General features: G+C 39.6%; 2 protein-coding genes across 17 annotated transcripts in view; one reads left to right on the top strand and one right to left on the bottom strand.

Annotated features, from left to right (window-relative positions):
• NDUFAF2 (NADH:ubiquinone oxidoreductase complex assembly factor 2) overlaps positions 1-17,399 on the bottom strand; it is a 171,560-nt gene extending 154,161 nt beyond the window's left edge. For all 6 annotated transcript variants that reach the window (XM_086362604.1, XM_086362606.1, XM_086362605.1 and 3 more), the window contains exon 1: positions 17,183-17,399. In XM_086362604.1, coding sequence (XP_086218730.1) covers positions 17,183-17,309 — 127 coding nt within the window. In that variant the 5' untranslated portion in view covers positions 17,310-17,399. The remainder of the gene's footprint in view (positions 1-17,182) is intronic.
• A 124-nt stretch (positions 17,400-17,523) lies between these two features.
• The window catches only part of ERCC8 (ERCC excision repair 8, CSA ubiquitin ligase complex subunit), a 51,015-nt gene continuing 41,752 nt past the window's right edge, over positions 17,524-26,786 (top strand). For 9 of the 11 annotated variants that reach the window (XR_015149270.1, XR_015149269.1, XM_086362598.1 and 6 more), the window contains exon 1: positions 17,524-17,656. Coding sequence is in view for 5 of the 11 variants with exons in the window: in XM_086362598.1 (XP_086218724.1) it covers positions 17,580-17,656 (77 nt within the window). In the remaining 6 variants the exon portion in view is untranslated. Of the gene's footprint in view, positions 17,657-23,767; positions 23,823-26,786 lie in introns of all 11 variants that reach the window. The other 2 variants (XM_086362596.1, XM_086362600.1) reach the window with 1 other exon arrangement.

Genomic DNA, 26,786 nt, shown 5'->3' with positions numbered 1-26,786 from the left:
TTCAATTCCAAATAATAATCTTGCTGGGTACAGTATTCTAGGTAGCAGTTTTTTCACTCTCAGCACTTTGAACATATCATGCCATTCCCTTCAGGTCTGCAACATTTCAGCAGAGAAATAAGCCTTATGACAGGACCTTTGTATATAACTCTTGTTTTTTCTCTTGTTGCCATTAGAATTCCCTCTTTAACTGCTGTCATTTTAATTAAGATATGTGTGGATCTGTTTGAGGTCATCTTGTTTGGGACCCTTGGTGATTCCTGTATCTGGATATCTTTTTCCTTCCTCGGATTCTGGAAATTTTCAGCCGTAGTTTCATCAAATAGATTTCCAGTCCCCTTCTCTGCCTCTTGTCCTTCTGCATGCATGCATGCTCAGTTGTGACCCCACAGACTATAGCTCGCCAAGCACCTCTATCCACGGGATATTCCAAGTAACAATACTGGAGGGGGTTGCCATGCCCTCCTCCTGGGGATCTTCCCAATCCAAGGACTGAACCCACATTTCCTGCATCTCCTGCACTGGCAGGAGGAGTCTTTAGCACTGCACCATCTGACTCCTTTAACACAAAGGTTGGTATACGTGATGTTGTCTCAGTTCCCTTAAATTGTTCTCATTTTTAAAATGTATCTTTCTTTTGCTGTTTTGAATGAGCAATTTCCATTATTCTATCTTCCAGATCACTTATACATTCTTCTGTATCACCTAATCTGTTAATTCCTTCCAATATGTTTTTCTTTTCAGTTACAGTATTCTTTATTTCTGATTGGTTCTTTTATTTATATTGTTTAGTTCCTTGTTACAATTCTCACTGTGTTGATCTGTTATTTTTCCAACTTCAGCTAGCATTCTTATTGCCAATGCTTTGACCTTTTTATCTGATAAACTGTTTCTGTTTCATTAGGAGAAGGCAATGGCACCCCACTCCAGTACTCTTGCCTGGAAAATCCCAGGGACGGAGGAGCCTGGAAGGCTGCAGTCCATGGGGTCGCTGAGGGTCGGACACGACTGAGCGACTTCCCTTTTGCTTTTCACTTTCATGCATTGGAGAAGGAAATGGCAACCCACTCCAGTGTTCTTGCCTGGAGAATCCCAGGGACGGGGAAGCCTGGTGGGCTGCCGTCTATGGGGTCACACAGAGTCGGACACAACTGAAGTGACTTAGCAGCTATTGCTCCTTCAATTGAAACAAATTCCTACCTTCTCATTTTGCTTAACTTTCTCTGTCTCTATGAAATGAGGTGGAAAAGTCAGCTACTGCAGTTTTAAAGTGGTGTCCTTGCATGGGAATATCCCTGTACAGGTTATATGTACCCACTGGCTTTGGTGGGAGAGTTGGGTCTAATTGAACACAAGTCATGTCTTTCCCCAGGGTGAGCTGGCAGCTATCACCTTGGTAGGAGGTGGCCCTGGAGATGGAGGTGCTAGAAAACCAGGTGACAGTTAGGCCTTCTCTTCTGCTCAGTGTTCAACACCACTTTAGTGGGGTGGTAGGTCCCAAGTTGCTGGAGCAGAAGCCCCGAAGATCATGTTTGAGCTGGCTCCATTCCCTTCAACTGCGTATTTTTACCCCTTTCAGTAAAAGCACCCTCACCCCAGAGGTGAGCAGTGCTGGAAAGAGAGGGGGCTGGTGCAGGCTCTCAGAGTGGGTCTGGGCATGGGCGGTGTTGGCCCCGGTTACCATCAGCAACCAGACAGCTTCTGATGAGCTCATTTTGGTAAAAACCAGTAATGGCTGTCCCCGCCCTGCTCAGATGCCACTTTGGGTATGAAATGCCTTTGTTCCTCACAATCGAACTCTTCCTCAGCTGCTGCAGTCCTCTCCATATCATGGAACTTTGTTACTGAACAGGTGGGGTAGGGGCCTGCAATGAGCAGGTCAGGGCATGGGCTGCGTCAGTCTAGCCAGAGTCAGAGTCCCAGACTGCCACTGATGCGCGGCCTGTGTGAGCGTCCAGAGTGGCTGCCACTGCCACTACAGGTCTGAGCCACCGTTGTGCCTCATAGCCAAGTTCTCCCCTCAGCCTGACGACCCTCACCCCAATGTGGAGCTGCATCGTGGAGCAAGCAGGGCAGGGGCACGTGCCAAGACAGTTGGGGGAAACCAGCCAGTGACTGATGCAGTTTCAGTCCGCCCTGCTTCAGGAGTAAGCAAGCATATACAGACTCCTCACAAGAAGGGTCGAGGCTTCCAACAGCTCTTCTGTTAGTCTCCCTTTCCCTCCAACCAAGCGCAATCAGCTTCCCAGTGTCAGACCCCAGGGCTGGGGCACCCAAATCGCTCACTCCCCAGGGAGGATCTCCTCTTCTGAGTCCCCTCCCAGAGGCACAAGTTCAACCTGACTGCCTCTCTACTTGATTCTGAATCCTTCTTACAGCCTTGGCTGTTCAGGAGTCCTTCTGCTACTCTCCAGTTAAGCTTTCATTGAACATTTTTTCACCTTAGAAAATACTTGGTATCTTTGATGTGTTTATGGAGGAGGTGAGTTCTGCATCCTCGTACTCTATCATCTCAATCTCCTCTTTTGATTTTGTAATTCTTAGAATAACTAATACTTAGACAGTCTCCAAATAGCAGCAAAAATGAACTGCCGAACCGAGTAGTACTTTGGAAAGTGAGAGAGCTAACTAAGAAAAGTAAGTTACCATCGTCAATATCTTGTAATAACCTATAATGGAAACTAATATAAAAATAATATGTGTGTATATATATAACTGAATCACCTCCTGTGAACCTGAAACATTTTAAGTCAATAATACTTCAAATATATATATATATATTAATTAAAAAAAGAAAAATAAAAGTAAGTTCAACTAATTTACCTGGACAGAGAAACTTGAGTTCCATAATGAATAAAAATGGAGCTCACCACTAAATGACCTTGACAAACAACACTAGAAATATTACTTTTCCTCATATGTTGTAATTCTTCCACAAATACAATGAATCATGACAAATGCTAGGAAGAATGTCTAATTCACAGAATTTAATAATACTAATTATAGTTAATGTTGTTGTTGACATTATTATTCTTAATGTAAAGCAATTATGATATTCTCAGAGCAAAAAAGGACAAGTAACTCTTTTTCTCTTGCATCAAGTATTTTCAACCTCGCTTAGACATAGATGTACTTAGCTTAGTCACTCATTCATTATTAGTTTCCATTTCTAATCAAAAGGTCCCATATTTCCCTGGCAGGGAAAGGCAGAAGTAAAGATTAAGGATCCTTAAATTCCTTTTAAAGATAGTAAAAAGGATTTCCTGTATAACTGTGAATAATTTCATCCTCCTCTCCTGTTTCTCTCTTGGATGAAACTATGACACTGATGTGGTTCTACTGGTATGAGACAGGAATGCAATTAAGAACTACAAGGAAAATGCTGATTATTTTAACTTTACCAAAACATAAGCAACTGTTTAAGTACATGCGTGTATATACATACAAACTAAGGGAATGCAATAAGCAATTTAAATACTCTCAGAGACAAACACAATTAAGAAGTGAAAATTTTAAATGAAAATAAGAAAATGAAAATTCCAACATTCAGACAACCCTAAGATAATCTATACAAAAATAATAATTTATATTACTTCATATTCAACAAAGGATTTTAAAATAAGTTCAACCTTTTTTAGGTATAAGCCTTTGACTGTGTGGATCACAATAAACTGTGAAGAATTCTGAAAGAGATGGGAATACCAGGCCACCTGACCTGCCTCTTAAGAAACCTGTACGCAGGTCATGAAGCAACAGTTAGAACTGGACATGGAACACACTGGTTCCAAATAGGAAAAGGAGTACGTCAAGGCTGTATATTGTCACCCTGCTTATTTAACTTCTATGAAGAGTACATCATGAGAAACGCTGGGCTGGAGGAAGCACAAGCTGGAATCAAGATTGCCGAGAGAAATGTCAATAACCTCAGATATGCGGATGACACCACCCTTATGGCAGAAAGTGAAGAGGAACTAAAAAGCCTCTTGATGAAAGTGAAAGAGGAGAGTGAAAAAGTTGGCTTAAAGCTCAACATTCAGAAAATGAAGATCATGGCATCTGGTCCCATCACTTCATGGGAAATAGATGGGGAAACAGTGGAAATAGCGGCTGACTTTATTTTTCTGAGCTCCAAAATCACTGCAGGTGGTGATTGCCGCCATGAAATTAAAAGACGCTTACTCCTTGGAAGGAAAGTTATGACCAACCTAGATAGCATATTCAAAAGCAGAGACATTACTTTGTCAACAAAGGTCTGTCTAGTCAAGGCTATGGTTTTTCCAGTGGTCATGTATGGATGTGAGAATTGGACTATAAAGAAAGCTGAGCACTGAAGAATTGATGCTTTTGAACTGTGGTGTTGGAGAAGACTCTTGAGAGTCCCTTGGACTGCAAGGAGATCCAACCAGTCCATCCTAAAGGAGATCAGTCCTGGGTGTTCATTGGAAGGACTGATGTTGAAGCTGAAACTCCAATACTTTGGCTACCTGATGCAAAGAACTGACTCATCTGAAAAGATCCTGATGCTGGGAAAGATTGAGGGCAGGAGGAGAAGGGGACGACAGAGGATGAGACGGCTGGATGGCATTACTGACTCGATGGACGTGAGTCTGACTGAACTCTGGAAGTTGGTGATGGACAGGGAGGCCTGGCGTGCTGCGATTCATGGGGTCGCAAATAGTCGGACACAACTGAGTGACTGAACTGAATTGAACTGAAAAAGAAGGTATGTTTTAATTAAAATCATAAAACATTTTAGGGTATATTATGAATTTGATGATGTACATGGTTATGATTACATTATCTCTGACAACTCAAGATAGAATATTACTCCCTGCTGGGAAAATTATATGCATGATTTTTTTTTTCCATTTTGGTTAATTCTGTAATCGTCAATTTCATCACAGTGCATTACTGACCAGGAATAATCCACAGCACCATTTTGAAATTCTGTCTTAAGATTAGCATTTTATAAAGCAATAATGTAGGATTTATTTGGAAGAAAAAGAAATAAATCTAATTATTTTAGAGAAAAGATTCTTTCCTCAAATTGGCTCAAAGGAAATAAAGTGGCAACTAACACTTTTTTAAAGACAATGCTGCCACCTGCTGGAAAAATATGAAATGTCTTCATCATTTCCCAAATGTTAGTGCAAACATATAGTTACATTCAGGAGTTACATATATACTGCTGCTGCTAAGTCGCTTCAGTCGTGTCCAACTCTGTGCGACCCCACAGACGGCAGCCAACCAGGCTCCCCTGTCCCTGGGATTCTCCAGGCAAGAACACTGGAGTGGGTTGCCATTTCCTTCTCCAATGCATGAAAGTGAAAAGTGAAAGTCAAGTCGCTTAGTCGTATCCGACTCTTCGCCACCCCATGGACTACGGCCCACCAGGCTCCTCCATCCATGGGATTTTCCAGGCAAGAGTACTGGAGTGGGGTGCCATTGCCTTCTCCCAATTACCTACTGAAAAATGACACACCTCACTTGATTTTTCTGATTTTTAACAAGTATGTTTTAATTGAATGCAAATTAATTATAGTTTTTAGTGTACTCAAACGCTAAATACAAATAGGCTGCTGCTGCTGCTGCTGCTAAGTTGCTTCAGTCATGTCCGACTCTGAGTGACCCCATAGACGGCAGCCCACCGGGCTCCCCCGTCCCTGGCATTCTCCAGGCAAGAACACTGGAGTGGGTTGCCATTTCCTTCTCCAATGCATGAAAGTGAAAAAATAAAGTGAAGTCGCTCAGTCGTGTCCGACTCCTAGCGACCCCATGGACTGCAGCCCACCAGGCCCTTCCGTCCCTGGGATTTTCCAGGCAAGAGTACTGAAATAACATCAAAAACAATGCAGCTCTATAACCACAGGTAACAGTTGGATGATGCAGGTTTTCAATTATCAGATGATGATATATTCACTCTGAAAGCAAAACAAATATGACTACGTATTTTGGCATAAGTTTGATGCTAGGAACTAAGTTCAAACTGGAACCACACTAGAAACGTTAACGGAAAAGATAACCTTACTTCTAATGAGAATATTTCAGTCCCTGAAGAATAATTTGGTCCATTCGTCATAAATAAAAATATGCCTTAATAGCCTCTTTTAAGATCTTATAATACTACTTCATCATTTCCTATGTTTTTTTATTAATATTGCTTTGTTTTTGTTTTCATAGTTCTGGGTCCATAAATATCTCAGTTCATTGAACACCTGTTTTCTGTAATATGTACTCTGCACCCAAGCACATATACATAAAGTTCATTCAAGTATTCAAGATGAAACAAAACCTCATGTTTAAGATAAGGATAATAATCTTTAGTTATATGGTTGTTATAAAGACATGAGATTATCAGTTAACACTCAATGAATGACAGCTATCATTAATGGAAAAAACCTGGAGACTACGGTGAGTTGAGAACAAAATAGAGGAAAAAAGTGTTTCTAATTGGTGTTACAAATTAAATACATAAACTTTAGTTTAACATTGCTATTAATTTATGTTAACCTCATTTATCTTCCCAAATCCTAATGAATTTATTAAAAAATACAGGATGCAGCTACACTGTAAAGCTGATACAGTTAACCATCAAAAGCTGAGAAACTGAGACTAACAGACCTGAAATACATAAAACAGATATGTTCTGCATAAAGCAATGTTGAATAAATATTTGTCACATGCGAAAATTAATGAAAGATGCAAGATAACATGGAAAGTAAAACCAAGAATGCTGACTGGTCTGTAAATCAGCACAGACAAAACAGGTCACACTGGCAAGAATTTCTAAGGGTTTTTCCAAAAAGAAATACTGAGAAAACCTCAAGTTTAGAGCAATGGGTGTAAGAGCAAGGGGCAAATAAATGAAAATGGTCAAGTCAAAGGAATCTGGGAATGCCACAAGTGCGCCTAACATGGAGGCCTAGGTATCACTGATGTGAAGAGCTTGTAAGATGTCACAAAATGAGATCTTTTTTTTAAAGCTTCCAAACAATAGCATGTGCTAAGTACCCCAATGAGCCCCTCTCCTATTTCTCAAAGGCAACTGTTAATACAACTCTGATCTGATACGGACATTCTTAAGATTCCTGCTCGCAGGAGGTGAGAATGAAGGCATCCGGAGTACTGAGTACAGTTCTTCCAGAGCACTTCCACCAGGGCCCTGTAAGAAGCCACAAGCCTGTAGCATTCACTCAGGTCTCACTCAGTACAGTCAAGTTCAGGTAAAAGGAGGACTCTGCTACAAGACATCTAAAAAGGTAGTCAGGGATAAGAAGACATAAACAACAAAGCCTAAAATAATATGATGATCAAAGAAGAAATAGACCACTTCTTATAATAAACATTAATAGACTTAAAAAAAAAAAAAGTGACTTGTCAACACCCACTCCAAAAAAGCAGGGGTACATGAGAGAGAGAGAGAGAGAGAGAGCAAAAAAAGTTTTTAACATAAAGAGGAAACTTATAAACTACAGGAGACTTTAAAAGTCTCTTAAAAAGTTCCATATTAGTGGGACTTTCTTGGTGGTCCAGTGGCTAAGATTCAACAGTCCTAATGCGGGGGCCTGGGTTCCCTCCATGGCCAGGGAACAAGATCACATATACCACAACTAAGAGTTCAGCATGCCACAACTAAAGAACCCATATGCCACAACTAAAAAAAATATTTAAAAAATCCCACATGCCACAGCTAAGACCTGGCACAGCCAAATAAATAAATATTAAGAAAAAAACCATATTAGTGATCATAATGCAAGGATTTTGTTTGGAGCTCAATTTATACCAACTGCAAAACTATGTAAACCAATAAGAGAATTACAGGGAACATAAGAATTCTCTTATAAGGGCACTAATAGATGGAGAAATATACCATGTTCATGGATTGGAAGAATCAATATAGTGAAAATGAGTATACTACCCAAAGCAATTTATAGATTCAATGCAATCCCTATCAAGCTACCAACAGTATTCTTCACAGAGCTAGAACAAATAATTTCACAATTTGTATGGAAATACAAAAAACCTCAAATAGCCAAAGCGATCTTGAGAAAGAAGAATGGAACTGGAGGAATCAACCTACCTGACTTCAGGCTCTACTACAAAGCCACAGTTATCAAGACAGTATGGTACTGGCACAAAGACAGAAATATAGATCAGTGGAACAAAATAGAAAGCCCAGAGATAAATCCATGCACCTATGGACACCTTATCTTTGACAAAGGAGGCAAGAATATACAATGGATTAAAGACAATCTCTTTAACAAGTGGTGCTGGGAAATCTGGTCAACCACTTGTAAAAGAATGAAACTAGAACACTTTCTAACACCATACACAAAAATAAACTCAAAATGGATTAAAGATCTCAACGTAAGACCAGAAACTATAAAACTCCTAGAGGAGAACATAGGCAAAACACTCTCTGACATACATCACAGCAGGATCCTCTATGATCCACCTCCCAGAATACTGGAAATAAAAGCAAAAATAAATGGGACCTAATTAACCTTAAAAGCTTCTGCACATCAAAGGAAACTATTAGCAAGGTGAAAAGACAGCCTTCAGAATGGGAGAAAATAATAGCAAATGAAGCAACCGACAAACAACTAATCTCAAAAATATACAAGCAACTCCTACAGCTCAACTCCAGAAAAATAAACGACCCAATCAAAAAATGGGCCAAAGAACTAAATAGACATTTCTCCAAAGAAGACATACAGATGGCTAACAAACACATGAAAAGATGCTCAACATCACTCATTATCAGAGAAATGCAAATCAAAACCACTATGAGGTACCATTTCACGCCAGTCAGAATGGCTGCGATCCAAAAGTCTACAAATAATAAATGCTGGAGAGGGTGTGGAGAAAAGGGAACCCTCTTACACTGTTGGTGGGAATGCAAACTAGTACAGCCACTGTGGAGAACAGTGTGGAGATTCCTTAAAAAACTGGAAATAGAACTGCCTTATGATCCAGCAATCCCACTGCTGGGCATACACACTGAGGAAACCAGAAGGGAAAGAGACACGTGTACCCCAATGTTCATCGCAGCACTGTTTATAATAGCCAGGACATGGAAGCAACCTAGATGTCCATCAGCAGATGAATGGATAAGAAAGCTGTAGTACATATACACAATGGAGTATTACTCAGCCATTAAAAAGAATACATTTGAATCAGTTCTAATGAGGTGGATGAAACTGGAGCCTATTATACAGAGTGAAGTAAGCCAGAAAGAAAAACACCAATACAGTATACTAACACATATATATGGAATTTAGAAAGATGGTAACAATAACCCTGTGTAGGAGACAGCAAAAGAGACAGTGATGTATAGAACAGTCTTATGGACTCTGTGGGAGAGGGAGAGGGTGGGAAGATTTGGGAGAATGGCATTGAAACATGTAAAATATCATGTATGAAACGAGTTGCCAGTCCAGGTTCGATGCACGATACTGGATGCTTGGGGCTAGTGCACTGGGACGACCCAGAGGGATGGTATGGGGAGGGAGGAAGGAGGAGGGTTCAGGATGGGGAACACATGTATACCTGTGGCGGATTCATTTTGATATTTGGCAAAACTAATACAATTATGTAAAGTTTAAAAATAAAATAAAATTTAAAAAAATAACATAAAAAAAGAATTCTCTTATAAACAAGAGGATTATAGACAACTAGGGAAATGGGAAGGACAGAAAATTTGATATTATGAATGTTTTATTTATATATGTGCTGATGGTGTTATTTGTATAGTTAAAAAGAGGTACTTCCCTGGTAGTCCAGTGGTTAAAGACGCACCTGCCAGTGCAGCGGACATGGCTTCAACCCCTGATCCAGGAAGACTCCACGTGCTACGGGGCAACGAAGCCCGTGCACCACTAGTGGGCGCTCACGCTGCAACTGTTGAAGCCCGCGTGCCTAGAGCGCAGGCGCCGCAGTGAAGCGTAGTCTCAGTTCGCTGCAACTAGAGATTGCCCATGTGCAGCACTGAAGACCCAGCAGAACCAAAAAAAATTTTTTTTTAATTTAAAAAGAGGAGTCTGTGTTCGAGACATATAAGACATGTTTATAGGTAAACTTTCAAAATTAGAGGAGAGGTGGGTAGCAGGGTGGGAAGAAAGTTAAATTTAGGCATGCATTAATAACTGTTTCAAGTGAGTGATGGGTAGGTACATGGAGGTTTGCACTATCATTCTATTTTTTATGTTTGAAATATTTTATAATTTAATAAAGATAACTGAATAAACAAAATAAATGATTCTCAAGTTAGAAAAGAGGTAAAATCCAACTAATTTTTTTTAAAAGGAAGCACAAGGACATAAAATAAACTTTAATTTTAAACAAACTTCCATTTTAGATGGACAAACCTCAATTCTAAATTATCACCTTTAAAGTGTAGTTTATTTGACTTCCCAAAAGTGTCTGGAAATGCCATATTCAAAGGCCATCTTCTTTTTATTTTAAAACCAAAAAGCATGAAATGTAAAATTCAGGAAATGTTATTATAAACACGTCTGGGACACTGATAATCTACATATATGTGAATTTAAACACAATCAAATAAATACAGAAAGTATAAATATATAATTTGGTAATAAACGCTTTCACTAAAATCTTAGCACAGATTTTTCTTTGTTCACAATTTCTATAAATATACAAAAATGCTTCATTAAAAACTTGAACAACAAAGTGAAAAAAATCTTTTAGAATGTAAGATTTTCTAATACAATGCTGAACTTGAATAGGTTTATTTCTTAATTATTAAACTATGAATGGTTCAAAAATCACTGCCAGTAGCCTGGTGTAAACAATTCACTACAAAAAGCCCTAGTGAAGGTTCTACAGGTTTTTAAAATGTGTTCCAAAAACAAATCTACCATGGTTGATGAAATGTTTGTCCTGGATTCTGGAAGAAAGAGTCACTGCTATCTAATGCCCACTGTTATCCCTGCCTTGCCCCCAGTCTATTCCATTTTGGGAACATCATCTGAAACTCAGTATTATGCAAAGTTACAGACTAGATGCAAGACTAGGGCTTCCCTGGTGGTTCAGATAGTAAAGAATCCACCTGCAATGAAGGAGACCTGGGTTCAATCCCAGGGTCGGGAAGATCCCCTGGAGAAGGGAATGGCTACCCACTCCAGTATTCTTACCAGCAGAATTCCATGGACAGAGGAGCCTGAGGGGCTACAGTCTATGGGGTTACAAAGAGTCAGACATGGCTGAATGACTAACACTTTCAATATTACAGTGTATAAAATGCAACTTTTATATAAGTACATTCAGTTAAGTTTAATGTTATGATTTTTTTGAATGCTGAAAATTAAATACTATCTGATTCAACTCCCTGATATATTGGAAATCATATAAGCTTTCAGGTTTGAGCTCTCCTAATAGCATAAACATTCAGGCTTCTTACAAACCATTCATCTCAAGATTAGATTAAAAACAAGTATCACTTTCAAAGTGAAAGTGAAGTCACTCAGTCGTGTCCGACTCTTTGCGACCCCATGGACTGTAGCATACCATGCTTCTCTGTCCATGGGATTTTCCAGGCAAGAGTACTGGAGTGGGTTGCCATTTCCTTCTCCAGGGGATCTTCCCGACCCAGGGATCGAATCTGGGTCTCTCTCATTGTAGGCAGACGCTTTATCCTCTGAGCCACCAGGGAAGCCCAAGATCACTTTCAAGATGGACTCAAAGGTCATGCATGTCTGCCAGGTGGTTCAGATTTACTCTCAGGTGATAGGAAGCCACTGAAATGACCGGGTTCCCAAATACCTGTCTCTTAATCTCATGTTATTATTTTTTCCTTGCCTGAATCCAACTATTCCTACAGTTTTAGTGATCACCTATATTAAGATGGCTTCCAAATTTGTACTTCAATTGCTGACATGTTTGGAAGTGCAGATCTGAGTACACAACTGCCTAATTATAAAGCTGCCCTCTTATAAGCAACAAATTATGTATTCTTTCATCAACCCCACCCGAAAGGCTGCTTATGTGTTTTCATTAGTCCCTGTTAGCCTCCATTTGCATGGATCAATACACCACCATTCACCAGTTCTCCAGAATTAAAACAACAAAATCATCTTTGGCCTCTCCTCTTTTCTTTCCCTTCTATCAGTCCAATTCATTACCAAGTCCCAAAACTTTGCTAAACCAAACTTTTCTTTCCTTTTCCTTCACTTCAGTCCAGTAAAATCTCTCTCTAGGATCAGGGTAAATCTAGCAATGCTCTCACCTAGTAGAAACTGTAGTTCCTTCCTTTCCCCTCGAGCTCATCTTTTGCAGAGCTTCCAGAGCCATTTCTCTAACAGCTCTAATTATGTCACAAACTTCTCTCTGTTGAAAAGCTTTCAGTGGTTACCTACTACCTCATAATGAAGTATAAACTTCAAACCTATGTAAGGTCTTTTATAAGCTGACCTTGTCTATCACCTCACTAGAACAGCTTTCCACTGTTCTTCTGCACTGAAGTCTACCCACATGGGACTCACCTTCTCATCTCTGTGGTGTTTCCCATCTCTTCCCACCACTGACCAGGAATACTCCCCTACCACTCTTTGTGAAATCCTATTTATCCTTCAAGGTGCTGATCAAATGTCTCCAGCTACTTATCTCCCTAAATTCTCCCAGTACAATCAAACATAAAGCACTCTCTTCCTTCTCTAGCACAGCCCAACAGTCTGAAAGTTGTTTCTTATTAAAAAAAGGTAAACATCTACCCTCTGATCTAAATTCTGAGTTAAAGGCTATACAGATGAGCCTAATCCTTTTCTACACCACAATTTTTCAAATACTTGAAGCCTCTCCTAAAACTAATCTTCACAGGGTAAACCTGCTCAAGACTTGCAGGTAATAAAACTTATGGACATAATCTCTAGAAAATTTCGTCATCATAACTATTCCTGTCTGGACTCTTTAGATTTCCAAGCATCTCTTCTAAAGTGTGGTGCCCCAAAATAAACACAATACTCAAAAGACAAAAACAGGTGCTTTTGCAAATTATGCACAATATTCACCTCACCCTGCCAAATCTGGATACTCACAATGTCTATTAGCAAATTAACAGCTCAAAATAGTTCAGTTAATAAATTTGTTAGTTTTTAGGGGTGCAGATGTTTAATAAATGTGCAAAAAAAGAAGCGAAAATAACAAACCAAGGTTCAAAAAGGTTCCTGTAAGAATGAAGTATAAAATACAAGAATTTATCTTAGAAAGGAAGAGAATTACCTTTTGAAACATGAGATAAGTGGAACTGGATGGATAAAAACTCAAGTAAATTACATATAAGAAGGGTGCAATAACAAAGGAATTTTCTAGATAAACTTTAAGGAATCTTTTACTAAATAATCTATTCTAGAGCAGGCAAATTTTCAGTAAAAAATATGTTAATCAGTACTTTGTTATCAAAAATGCCAAATGCATGCAATGCTCTTAATCTTTTTATCTTGAAATGTCAACAGGTTTGTTTTTTTTTTAAGTTAAAATTTCAACAATTCTAAACTTAAATTCAGCTGACTGGATAATACTCAAGACTTATTTTGAACTACATAACAACACATTTTTCCCTTATTAAATAATATCCTATGTAGAAAATACAGTAGTTCTTTGATGACTAGCACCAGAGTAATTAACTGAATTAAAAGAAAAATTAATTTCCTCCAAAGGGTTCTTAAACACTACTCATTGGTGGTGTTCAATTTATGCAATTCAAAGAAAACTCCAGGAGACCTGTAAGAAGCACCTTTCATATCCAGGAAATAAAAAAGTTAGATGACTTATTTTTGGAAAAGTCGCTTGAAAACAAACTAAAAATATTTTCCCTTGCTTTACAGCAGAAGACTTAGGAAATGTGTAATGGTATTTACAGACTGTACAACATATCTGTGCCACAGTCCTCAACTATCCAAGAACTGAGACACACCGAGATATTAAACAGGTGCATACAGTGATTATACTACATTATTAATAAAAGCTGAATTTTTCCCACAATCAAGAAAATCAACTCTACAATCAAGAGTACCTGGATTCAAAATATCAAGCTAACTGAAGTATAAATCAGCATATGCTATGCTATGCTAAGTCACTTCAGTCGTGTCCGACTCTGTGTGAACCCATAGACGGCAGCCTACCAGGCTCCCCTGTCCCTGGGATTCTCCAGGCAAGAACACTGGAGTGGGTTGCCATTTCCTTCTCCAATGCATGAAAGTGAAAAGTGAAAGTGAAGTCGCTCAGTCGTGTCTGACTCTTAGCGACCCCATGGACTGCAGCCTACCAGGCTCCTCCGTCCATGGGATTCTCCAGGCAAGAGTATTGGAGTGGGGTGCCATCAGCATAAGCACTTTGGAAAACAACTTGGTATTATAATAAAATTAAACATATCCTTTGACTCACAAATTATTTTAGAATACACATGATTTTGCTAATTTAAGTCTTTCTTTAATGATACTATATTTTCAAAGAAATGAAACTAATACAAACTTTTTTAATGGTCAAAAGACTTAACAGATACTTCACCAAAGACCCATGGTTGGCAAATAAGCATATGAAAAGATTCTTAACATCCTCAGTCATTAGGAAAATGGAAATTAAAACCACAATGAGATAACCCTAGCTACCTATTGTTGTTTAGTCACAGGTCATGCATGTCTGATTTTTGTGACCCCATGGAGTGGGGTCTGCAAGGCTCCTCTGTCCATGGAATTTCCCAGACAAGAATATTAGAGTAGGTTTCCATTTCCTTCTCCAGGGGATCTTCCAGACATAGGGATTGAACCCTCATCTTCTGTATTGGCAGGTGGGTTCTTTACCACTGCACCACCAGGGAAGCCCATGTATCTTAAAGTGAGTGCAACAGGGTCTTGGGAGTGCAAACTCGAGGGAAAGGTAACGTGGGGTCTGGTGATGGGATCTCTTTTCCACACTGTCAGTGAGTGATGGGATCTCTTTTCCACACTGTCAGTGAGCATGACCTACTTTTGTCCGAGAGGAAGGTGACGCTTGGGGCCAACGCTGGAGCCACTTTAAAACTGACAGAACCTAGTTCTGGTGAGAATGTGAAACTAGAACTTTCATGTGTTGCTGGCAGGAATGCAATATGGTACAACCAGTTCGGAAAACAGTTTCTTATAAAGTTAGTTATATATATATTGATACATTTACCACAAAAGACAGCAATCCCATTCCTAGCTGTTCACCCAAGAGAAATTATGTTCATTGGAAATCCTGTATGGGAATTTTTATAGACGCTTTCTACACAGTCACCAAAAACTGGAAACCACCTACAGGTCATTCAGCAGGTGAATGGATAAACTGTGGTAAACCTGCACAATGGAATTGGAATACCACTTAGTAACAAAAAGGAACTACTGACACATGGACGAATCTCAACTGCATCATGCCACATGAAATTAGCTAGACTCAAAAGACTGTATCTTCTCTCCATTTACATGACATTCTGGAAAAAGCAAAACTATAGGAACATAAATCAGCGGTTGCCAACAGCAGGGTATGCAGTGAGGGAAGGAACTACTAAGGGGTAAGAGGGACTTCTGGGGGTGATGCAACTGCTCTGTATCTTGATTCTGGTGACATTTATGACTGTCAAATATCATAAAATCATACATCAAAAAGGATGAATGTTACCATATGTAAATTATACTTTAGATCAACCCAATGTTTTTATATATTTTTTTAAATTTATTTATTTTAATTAGAGGCTAATTACTTTGAATCCCCCTCCCACATCCCTCCCCATACCATCCCTCTGGGTCATCCCAGTGTACCAGCCCCAAGCATCCTGTATCCTGCATCATGGAATTTAGAAAGATGGTAACTATAACCCTGTATGCGAGACAGCAAAAGAGACACAGATGTATAGAACAGTCTTTTGGACTCTGTGCGAGAGGGAGGGGGGGATGATTTGGGAAAATGGCACTGAAACATGTATTATATTTGTTTTTACTGTTACCTGACCATTTATGAAAAATAAACATCTTTCCCTCTGTTTGCAATCTTTCAAGAAATACTTCACCACCATGCTAGGTTCTTTGTGGACTTTTTTAAGAAAGAAATATTTCCTGCCCTGATACAGTTTAAACGCTCATTAGGGAAACAAGCCTAAGGTATTAAAATAATTTACAGAAAAAGGTTAGGCAAAACAATTTTGAGTAATAATAAATATGCTTTACATGTGCTCTACGAGGAAGAAAAAATTTCCTCTATCAAGAGTTATACGAAGTGAATGAAATACCACTTTCAAAGGTCTTAGTGCTTCTCAATATTATTATCATCTCTTTCAAGTAAGGATCCTGATACTTGGGAGGACAAATACTTTGTCCGTGATCCCTCAATTAGACGTCAAAGCTGAGATTCTAGAACCCAAGCCTTTCTGACCCCAAAGCCTGAGATTTTCTGCATCCTGGTAATGCAAAAACACAGAGGAGATTACTGCCACGTGGTGTGATTTCAAGGACCAGGAACGCCCCCTACCTCCGCAAACACCAAGACTTTACCGCAAGATTCCTACACAGAAACACGAATAGCGCCATGTATCTTAAAGTGAGCGCAACAGGGTCTTGGGAGTGCAAACTCGAGGGAAAGGTAACGTGGAGTCTGGTGATGGGATCTCTTTTCCACACTGTCAGGGAGCATGGACCTACTTCTGACAGTTTTGTCCGCGAGAAAGGTGACGCTTGGGGCCAACGCCGGAGCCACTTTAAAAGGTCAATACCAAGAAAGAGGAGAGCAGAGGCGCTCAAAATAACATCTCTTCAATTTCCCCACGACCCTCGGTCGCAAGGTGGGCACTGGCGACCAGGGAGGAGGAAAGGTACGTCCCTATCTCTCCCTGGACCCTTTGGTTAAAACCTCCCTGGACTTGTCCCTATCTACACTGCCGATCGCAAGGACCCACACAGGGCGCCGGCAAGACTCCCGGCGCTGGGCGGAGGAGTGTGCGGAGCTAGCGCCGCGGGCGCCGGGCTCAAGACCTAGACGCTGCGGCGCAGGGACTCAGGCACTTGGCGGGCCACTCAGTGACAGCCCGACTGCAAGCAAGTGGCGAGCGCGGAGGGCGCGGCGGGGTGAACAAACTCGACTGACCACTCTGCTGATTACCACTAGTGCCGCACGTCGTTTTCCGACCACCCAACCGCTGCCCTCGCTCTCATCTCACCTCTCCAGTTCTTGTACTCCGGGATATAATAGTATTTGTTCCCGAACCGGTCTGTGCCCACTTGCTCTTTCACTTCCTTTGACAGTGCTCTCCGTATGACGCCGAACAAACGCTGAGACCAACCCATGCTGCTCCACCAGCTCCCGCGCGGGTGGCGGCAGGATCTGGCAGGATCTGCCAGGACCTCCGCAACCAAAGCGGGAACGCCCCCGCCGCTGACCCCGCCCACCAACGCCGAGGCTTCCCACCCACCTCCATCCGCGTACTCTCTAATAAAGGCGCTCTCCATTGGTCGGATGGCATCACGCTTAACCAATGGGAGGCTTCGCTACTACAACCCCGCCTCCGAGTTCTGTCATGGCAGCGTCCAGTTCTCAAGCCAATGTGAAAGAACGGGATGCTAGGGTTCTTGTCGGCTCGACAAGCGGGTTTAGAAGACCCTCTTCGCCTCCGGAGAGCAGAGTCCACACGGAGGTAAAGAGAGCCTTACTTTTTTCTCTAACATGCTAGTTAAAATGTAGACCAAGACTGTGTTAGCCTTGCCTCACACTTTTCCTCCTCAGTATCACTTTCCTGCCACCACACTGGGCTTTACTCTTCTGCTCTGTGAGTTGAGAAAACAAGTTACCTTTTATACACCCATAGGCAACTGGGTGCGAAAGCAGGCTCGGGTGAGGGCGCTTTACATCAAAATGAGGATATTTTAATTTTATTTTATTCCTTTTCTCTCATGCTTTCTCTCCGCCTCCCAGGGAATAACTATCGTTCAAGAATTTATTCTTTAATTTCATTCAGCGTATTTAGTGAGGTCCTACCATGTGCCAAGCAATATGTTGAAGGCCGAGCATAGGCCAGAAATTGAACAAAATTTAGCGTGACTCGAGGCAGAGAACTGTGAGGAGAGGGCCATTGACAAGAGATGAAGCTGGAGAAGTAGAGGGGGCTAGATGGGGAAGAGCCTTGTATGCTTGGTTATGGGGTATGACGATCAGAAAAAGGTGACGACTATTGCATTTTGTCATCAGCTTGGAGAATGGATTGAAGTTGAAAGCAAGAGTGGGAACCAAGTTAGGTAACTGTTGCAAGGAGAGTGTTGATGGAAGCCTGAGCCAGGGTTGTGGCAGCTGGAACCAAGAGGGTGAAGATATTTGAAAAATAGCTAAGAAATAGAATCACAGGTCTTTTTTTCAGCCCTATGAAGAGTGTTGTCTTATATATTGTATTTACACACATTGTAAGCTCCACTGGACAGTTACAATTTTTGTTTTCAACCATCAAACATATTTTAAGGAAAAGAATAATCTGTTTAGACCAGTATCATTTCTGTTGCTGTCTCTTCATTCCTGATAGCCCAAGTTTCCTTCTTATATCACTTTGCTTCTGTCTGAAGAACTTTGTTTAGCAATTTTTATAGAGCAAGTCTTGATGGCTCTGTAGTTTGTGGAAAGGAATCTGCAGTCATTTGAACCATTGTTTCTCTATAGGTAATTTGTTATCCTCTGATTGCTTTGAAATTTTCTTTGTTTTTGTTTTCAGCAGTTTGATTTTTTTTTTTTGCAACTCTTTTTTTTTTTAAATTGAAGTATACCCAGGTGTCACAATGGTAAAGAATCCACCCATTGATGCGGGAGACTTAAGAAACATGGGTTCGATCCCTGGGTCAGGAAGATCCCCTGGACGAGGGCATGGTAACCCATTCCAGTATCCTTGCCTGGAAAATCCCATGGACAGGGGAGTCAGGCAGGCCACAGTCCATGGGCTCGCAAAGAATCAGACATGACTGAGTGACTGAGCACACACACACACCGTTGATTTATAATGTTGTGCCCATCTCTGCTGTACAGCATGGTGACTCAGTTGTATACATATATACATCTATGTATGTACAATATATACATGAATGTATACGTATATACTGGAGAAGGCAATGGCAACCCACTCCAGTACTCTTGCCTGGAAAATCCCATGGACAGAGGAGCCTGGTGGGCTGCTGTCTCTGGGGTCACATAGAGTCGGACACGACTGAGCGACTTCACTTTCACTTTTCTGCATTGGAGAAGGAAATGGCAACCCACTCCAGTGTTCTTGCTTGGAGAATCCCAGGGATGGGGGAGCCTGGTGGGCTGCCATCTATGGGGTCGCACAGAGTCGGACACAACTGAAGCACCTTAGCAGCAGCAGCAGCAGCATACATATATACATTCTTTTTTAATATTCTTTTCTATTATGGTTTATCACAGGATATTAAATATATTAAGTTGGTACAAAAGTAATTGCCATTTTGGACCATAAATTTTAAATCATTATGTGCTGTGTTTAGTTGCCCAGTGTTGTGTCTGACTCTTTGCGACCCCGAGGTCTGTGGCCCATCAGGCGCCTCTGTCCATGGGGATTCTCCAGGCAAGAATACTGGAGTGGATTCCTGTGCCCTCCTCCAAGGGGTCTTTCCAACTCAGTGATCAAACCCAGGTCTCCCACATTGCAGGCAGATTCTTTACCATCTGAGCCACCAGGGAAGCCCAAGAATACTGGAGTTGGTATCCTATCCCTTCTCCAGGGTATGTTCTGACTCAGGAATTGAAGCAGGGTCTCCTGCATTGCAAACAGATTCCTTACCAGCTGAGCTACCAGTGAAGCTCAAACTAGGGTCAAATACATGTTTATTAATCAAAATAGTAACCATTACATACAACACATTTTTGCCAACAAGAAATAGGTTTGTTTGAAAATCTGTGCTTCAGGATTTGATGAATTCTTGGAAAGCATTTTCTGCCTCCTGCTGGTTGTGAAAGCGTTTTCCCTGCAAAAAGTTGTCAAGATCCTTGAAGAAGTGGTACTAGTCATTTGGCAAGAGGTCAGGTGAATATGATGAATGAGGCAAAACATCATAGCCCGATTCTTTCAGCTTTTGAAGCATTGGTTGTGCGACGTGTGGTCAGGAATTGACATGGAGAAGGATTGGGCCCTTTCTGGTGACCAGTGCCGGCTGCAGGCCTGGTAGTTTTCAGTGCATCTCATCAATTTGCTGAACGTATTCTCAGACATAATGGTTTCGCCAGAATTCAGAAAGTTGTCTTGGATCAGACCAGCAGCAGACCACCAAACAGTGGCCATGACCTTTTTCTGGTGCAAATTTGGCTTTGGGAAGTGCTTTGGAGCTTCTTCTTGGTCCAGCCACTGAGCTGGTTATCTCTGTCATATAAATTCCACTTCTCGTCGCACGTTGCAATCTGATCAAGAAATGGTTCTTTGTTTTTGCATAGAATAAGAGAAGATGACACTTCAAAACGATGATTTTTTTTTTTTTTTTGTTATCAGCTCACGAGGCACTCACTTATTGAACTTTTTCACCTTTTAGTTTGCTTCAAATGCCGAACAACTGTAGAATGATTGACATTGAGTTCTTCAGCAACTTCTTGTGTAGTTGTAAGAGGATCAGCTTCGATGATGACTCTCAATTGGTCCTAGTCAACTTCTGATGGCTGGCCACCACACTTCTCATCTTCAAGGCTCTCGTCTCCTTTGAAAAACTTCTTGAACCATGACTGAACTGTACATTTTCTAGCAGTTCCTGGGTCAAATACATTGTTGATGTTGCAAGTGGTCTCCATTGCTTTACAACCCATTTTGAACTCAAATAAGAAAATCATTTGAATTTGCTTTTTGTCTAACATCATTTTCATAGTCTGAAATGCATATAAAATAAATAGAAAGTAATAAGTCATTAGCAAAAAAAGATAAAGCAAGAAATGTGAATTAAAATAATTTATAACAACCACATTTATTTAAGAATGTATTCCAATATCAAATGGCAAAGTTCAACAATGCAAAACTGCAATTACTTTTGCACCAACCTAATATTTAGCAATCAATGTGACATGGAAAGCAGCCAATCAAAATGGATTCTGGCCATTGATGACCAGTATGTGATGTCTCATAGCAAAGAGATTGGAAAAATGATTTTAAAAGACACCAGGACTCATTCTTTTCCTTACCCTCCTTACCCCAATTTCCTCTGCCTTCCCCTACATCTCTACTCTTTTACTTCTTTTCCCTTCATCCGCTCTCCTTCACTTTGTCTCTTCTTCCTCTTTTCTCCCCTATTCTCGTCACCGCCTTGGCCCAAGAGTCCCCAACACCTCCCCCAGGTTTGAGGATTCTCTAGAAGGACTCAGTATGCAGCATATAGTTGTACCAAATTACTCATAATTATGATTTATCACAGTGAAAGTATACAAGGTAAACTTACAGGAGGGAAAGGCACATGGATGACTTGAGAAGGAAACCAAGCACAAGCTCCCAGTGGAGTTGCATAGGACATGCTTAATTTCTTTTTTTTTTCCACACTTAATTTCTTTAGCAATGAATTGTGATAGCATAGATGAAATCTCTATCAGAGAAGTTCATTACAGACTCAGTGCCTAGAGTTTGTAAGTACAAACTGGCCACATAGGCACTTTCTGCTTAGCATGTTCCAAAATTCCAGACTCCTAGAAGGCATGTAAGAATTCATAATGTACACTGTTTGCTTCAAATAGTTTAGGCACAATGAGCCATTCTTACCCAGAAATAATGGGAACCCTCCTGAAATCCCAGAAGGCGGGTAAGGGCCAGTCTTACAAGCAGGCCTTTTTAAGGATAGTAGCCTCAGGCCTGCCGTTGTAATTATTTTTTGCATACCTTGCCTCCTTCCACACAAACCCTACCCCTGTTTCCCTGTTGTAGAACCCTCCCCTTTCCCTTTCCCTTGGCCCCTTCTCTGGTTCCCAAATGATACAGATTTGAAGTATTTAGGTTGGGTAGAGGTAGGCTACCTAAAAGGCAGGGATTAGATTGGTCTAGAGTGAGATTTCACAGGCTAAGAAAAAAAAAAAAAGAAAATCAGAAACAAAAGCAAGCAAGACTATATCAAACTAAAAGCCTTCTGTACAGCCAAGGAAACCGTCAACATGGTGAAAAGACAGCTTACACTATGGGGAAAAAGATTTTCAAACCGTTTATCTGATAAGGGCTTAATATCCAAAATATATAAAGAACTCATTCAACTCAATAACAAGAGGAAAAAATAAAAAATGGACAAAAAAAAAAAAACCCTGAATATGCATTTTTCCTAAGAAGATATACAAATGACCAACAGGTACATGAAAAGATGTCCAACATCACTAGTCATCAAGGAAGTACAAAAACAACAGGCAACACCCCACACCTATTAGAATATCTGTTACCAAAAGGAAAAGACATAACAAATGCTGGACTGGATTTAAATGCTGTAGAGAATTTAAAACCCTTGTGCACTGTTGGTGAGATTTATAAATTGGTACAGCCGCTGTGGAAAACCATTATGGAGGATGCTCAGAAATTAAAAATAGAGCTAGTGTATGATCCAGCAATTTCACTTCTGGGAATATATCCAAAGGAAAGGAAAGCAATAACTTGCAAAGGTGTCTGCACCTCCATGTTCATAGCAGCTTTATTTACAATAGCCAAGACATGGAAAACTAAGTGTCCATCTATGGATGAACAGATAAAGAAGTTGTGTTCCATATATTCAATGAAATATTATTTAGCTACAAAAAGTGAAGAAACCCTGCCATTTGCAGCTACATGGATGGACCTTGAAGGCATTATGCTAAATGAAATAAGTGTGACAAGGAAAGACAAATACTGTATGAACTCATTTAAATATGTGGAATCTTAAAAACTCATAGAAAAAGAGATCAGACTTATTACCAGAGTCAGGGAGTGGTAGGAGGAAGAATTGGAGGAAAGTGGTCAAAAGGTACAAAATTCCAGTTATAAATACGTAGTACTAGGGGTGTAATGTACAATATAATTGGTTATAGTTGACACTGAAGTATGATGTATAGGAAAGTTGTTAAGAGAGTAAATCCTAATAATTCTCATCACAAGGAGAAATTTTTTTTTGTTTTTTTCTTTTTGTTGTATTTGTATGAGATAATGGATGTTAGCTGATGGATGTTAGATGTTGATGTTACTATTGTAATCATTTCACACTGTATGTAAGTTAAGCCATCATGCTGTACATCTTAAGCTTATTAATGATGTATTTATGTTTCAATAAGTCTAAGGAGAAAAAAAATCTTATTTAAATTAGCATCATTTTGATCAATAATGAATGTAGAAGTCATTTAGTTACATTAGCCTAATTGCTTTTTAACATCTAAAAGATTGAGACAGGTTCTAATAGTTAACATTCACTAGGCACTTACTGTCTCGGAGAAGGCGGTGGCACCCCACTCCAGTACTCTTGCCTGGAAAATTCCATGGACGGAGGAGCCTGGTAGGCTGTAGTCCATGGGGTCGCTAAGAGTTGGACAAGACTGAGCTACTTCACTTTCACTTTTCACTTTCATGCATTGGAGAAGGAAATGGCAACCCACTCCAGTGCTCTTGCCTGGAGAATCCTGGGGACAGGGGAGCCTGGTGGGCTGATGTCTATGGGGTCGCACAGAGTCGGACACGACTGACGTGACTTAGCAGCAGCAGCAGGTACTTACTGTATGCTGAGCCTTGTTATGAGCCCTTTGTATGTTTTAACTCATTTAACCTTAATGTCCTCACCAGGATAATGATGTTTTATAGTTACTGAATATCAGAAATTTCATTCATCTTGATTTGTGTGAGTACTTGTTAATCACTTTTATTTATATTTAATGTTATTTATTTAAATGTGCTTATTTATTGAGTTGAACATACTCATTTTATATTTCTGTAAGAAACAATTCAGGGAAATTTTTTTAAACTGTAATTTAAGCTTTTGTTCACTAGATGTCCTCAGTTAAGTTTTAAGTTACAAGAATTTAGCTTTTGGTTCATGAAAATTTGTTTCAGGTTCTAGATATCTAAATTAAAATTAGTAAAATACACTGTTTAAATAAGACATAAGATAATTAAGATAATGCTTCAGGAGAAACTCTTTACATGTAATTGTTAATACTCTTAATACTTCAAAAATTTGTATAAGGCTTTTAATAATCTGTAAACATCCTTGGATGTATGTTAGGAGATTTAAGCATTGTATTTAAGCCACTTTTAACTTCATGTAATTTTGGTGAAATAAGGACATTTTAATGTTAAATTGCTTTCCTGTTGTTTAGTTTTATCTCCCCCCCCCCCACTTCTGTTAAATTACTTTTCGGGGGAGCATAGTTGCTTTCCAGTGTTGTGTTAGTCTTTGCTGTCCAACAAAGTGAATCAGTTATATGCGTACTTGTATCCTCTCTTTTTTAGATTACGTTCCCATTTAGGTCACCACAGAGCACTGCATAGAGTTCCCTGTTCTATGCAATAGGTTCTCATTAGTTATCTATTTTATACGTAGTAGTGTAGACGTGTCAACCCGTCTCCCAATTCATGCCACAGCCCCTTCCCCCCTTGGTATCTGTACCTTTGTTCTGTACATCTTGGTCTCTTATTTCTGCTTTATGAATAAGTTCATCAGTACCGTTTTTCTAGATTGCATAGTCAAGTGATAAATTATATGATATTTTTTTCTTTCTGACTTACTTTACTCTGTATGACAGTCTCTAGGTCCATCCATTTCTCTGCAGATGACACAATTTCATTCTTTTCTATGGCTGAGTTACATTGCATTGTATATATGTAGCACATTTTCTTTATCCATTCCTGTGTTGATGGATATTTAGGTTGCTTCCATGTCATGGCTATTGTAAATAGTGTTGCAATGAAGATTTGGTGCATGTATCTTTTTCAACTATGGTTTTCTCTGGATATGTGCCCAGGAATGAGACTGCTAGGTAATATGGTAGGTCTATTTTTAGTTTTTTAAGGACCCTCCATAGTGGTTGTACCAGTTTACATTCCCATCAACCGTGTAAGAGGGTTCCCTTTTCTCCACACCCTCTGCAGCATTTATTGTTCATAAATTTTTTTTTTGATGATAGCCATTCTGACTGATGTGAGATAATACTTCATTGTAGTTTTGACTTGCATTTTTCTAATAATTAGCAATGTTGAACATCTTTTCAGGTGTTTATTGGCCATCTGTATGTCTCTTTTGGAAAAATGTCTGTTTAGGCCTTCTGCCCATTTTTTATTGAGTTGTTTGTTTTTTTTGATATTGAGCTCCATGAGCTGTTCGTATGTTTTGAAGGTTATCAGTTGCTTCATTTGCAAATATTTTCTCCCATCCTGAGGGTTGTCTTCATTTTGTTCATGGTTTCATTTGCTGTACAAAAGCTTTTAAGTTTAATTAGGTCCCATTTGTTTTGTTTTATTTTCGGTACTCTAGAAGGTGAATCAGAAAAGATCTTGCTGTGGTTTATGGAAAGAAGTATTATGCCTGTATTTTCCTGTAACAATTTTATAGTGTCCATCTTTACATTTAGGTCTTTAATCCATTCTGAGTTTATTTTTGTGTATGGTGTTAGAGCGTGTTCTAATTTTATTCTTTTACATGTAGATGTCCAGTTTTCCCAGCACCACTTATTGAAGAGACTGTCCTTTCTCCATTTTGTAGTCTTGCCTCCTTTGTCATAGTTAGGTGACCATACATGCATGAGGTTTATCTCTGAGCTTTTTATCCTGTTCCATTGCTCTATATTTCTGTGCCAGAACTATACCATCTTGATTAATATAGCTTTGTGGTATAGTCTGAAGTCAGGAAGCTGATTCCTCCAGCTCCATTTTTCTCGCTCAAGATTGCTTTCGCTTTTCAGGGTCTTTTGTGTTTCCATACAAATTGTAGAGTTTTTTCTTTTAATTCTGTGAAAAATGCCATTGGTAGTTTGATGGGGATTGCATTGAATTGGTAGATTGCTTTGGGTAGTATAGTCATTTTCACAATAATGATTCTTCCAATCCAGAAACATGATATGTTTGTCCATCTGTTTGTGTCATTGATTTCTTTCATCAACATCTTATAATTCTCTGAGTATAGATCTTCTACCTCTTTAGGTAGGTTTATGCCTAAGTTTTTTATTATTTTCGTTGTGATGGTAAATGGGATTGTTTCCTTAATTTCTTTTTCTGATCTTTTGCTGTTAGTGTATAGGAAAGCAAGAGATTTCTGTTTATTAATTTTGTGTCCTGCAACTTTACCAGATTCATTGATGAGCTCTAGTAGTTTTCTGGTGGCATCTTTAGGATTTTCTAAGTGTCGTATCATGTCATCTGCAAACAGTGACAGTTTTACTTCTTCTTTTCCAATTTGGATTCCTTTTATTTCTTTTTCTTCTCTGATTAGCATCCCTAGGACTTCCAAAACTATGTTAAATAATAGTGGTAAGAATGGACATTCTTATCTTGTTCCTAATCTTAGAGAAAATGCTTTCAGTTTTTTACTATTAAGAATAATGTTTGCTGTACGTTTGTCATATATGGCCTTTATTATGTTGAGGTGGGTTTGCTCTATGCCCACTTCCTAGAGAGTTTTTATCATAAATGTGTGTTGAATTTTGTCAAAAGCCTTTTCTACATCTATTGAGGTGATCATATGGTTTTTATTTTTTAATTTGTTAATGTGGTATATCACATTGATTGATTTGTATATATTGAAGAATCCTTGCATCCCTGGAATAAATCCTGCTTGATCATAGTGTATGATCCTTCTAATGTGTTGTTG

This window comes from Bos grunniens, chromosome 20 (assembly GCF_055505025.1).
Source record: "Bos grunniens cultivar Pamir isolate PY7600 chromosome 20, Bosgru_T2T1.0, whole genome shotgun sequence".
In the NCBI taxonomy this organism is placed as follows: domain Eukaryota; kingdom Metazoa; phylum Chordata; class Mammalia; order Artiodactyla; family Bovidae; genus Bos; species Bos grunniens.
The sequence above is the reverse complement of the archived record's forward strand: the minus strand, read 5'-3'. Positions and strand labels throughout refer to the sequence as shown.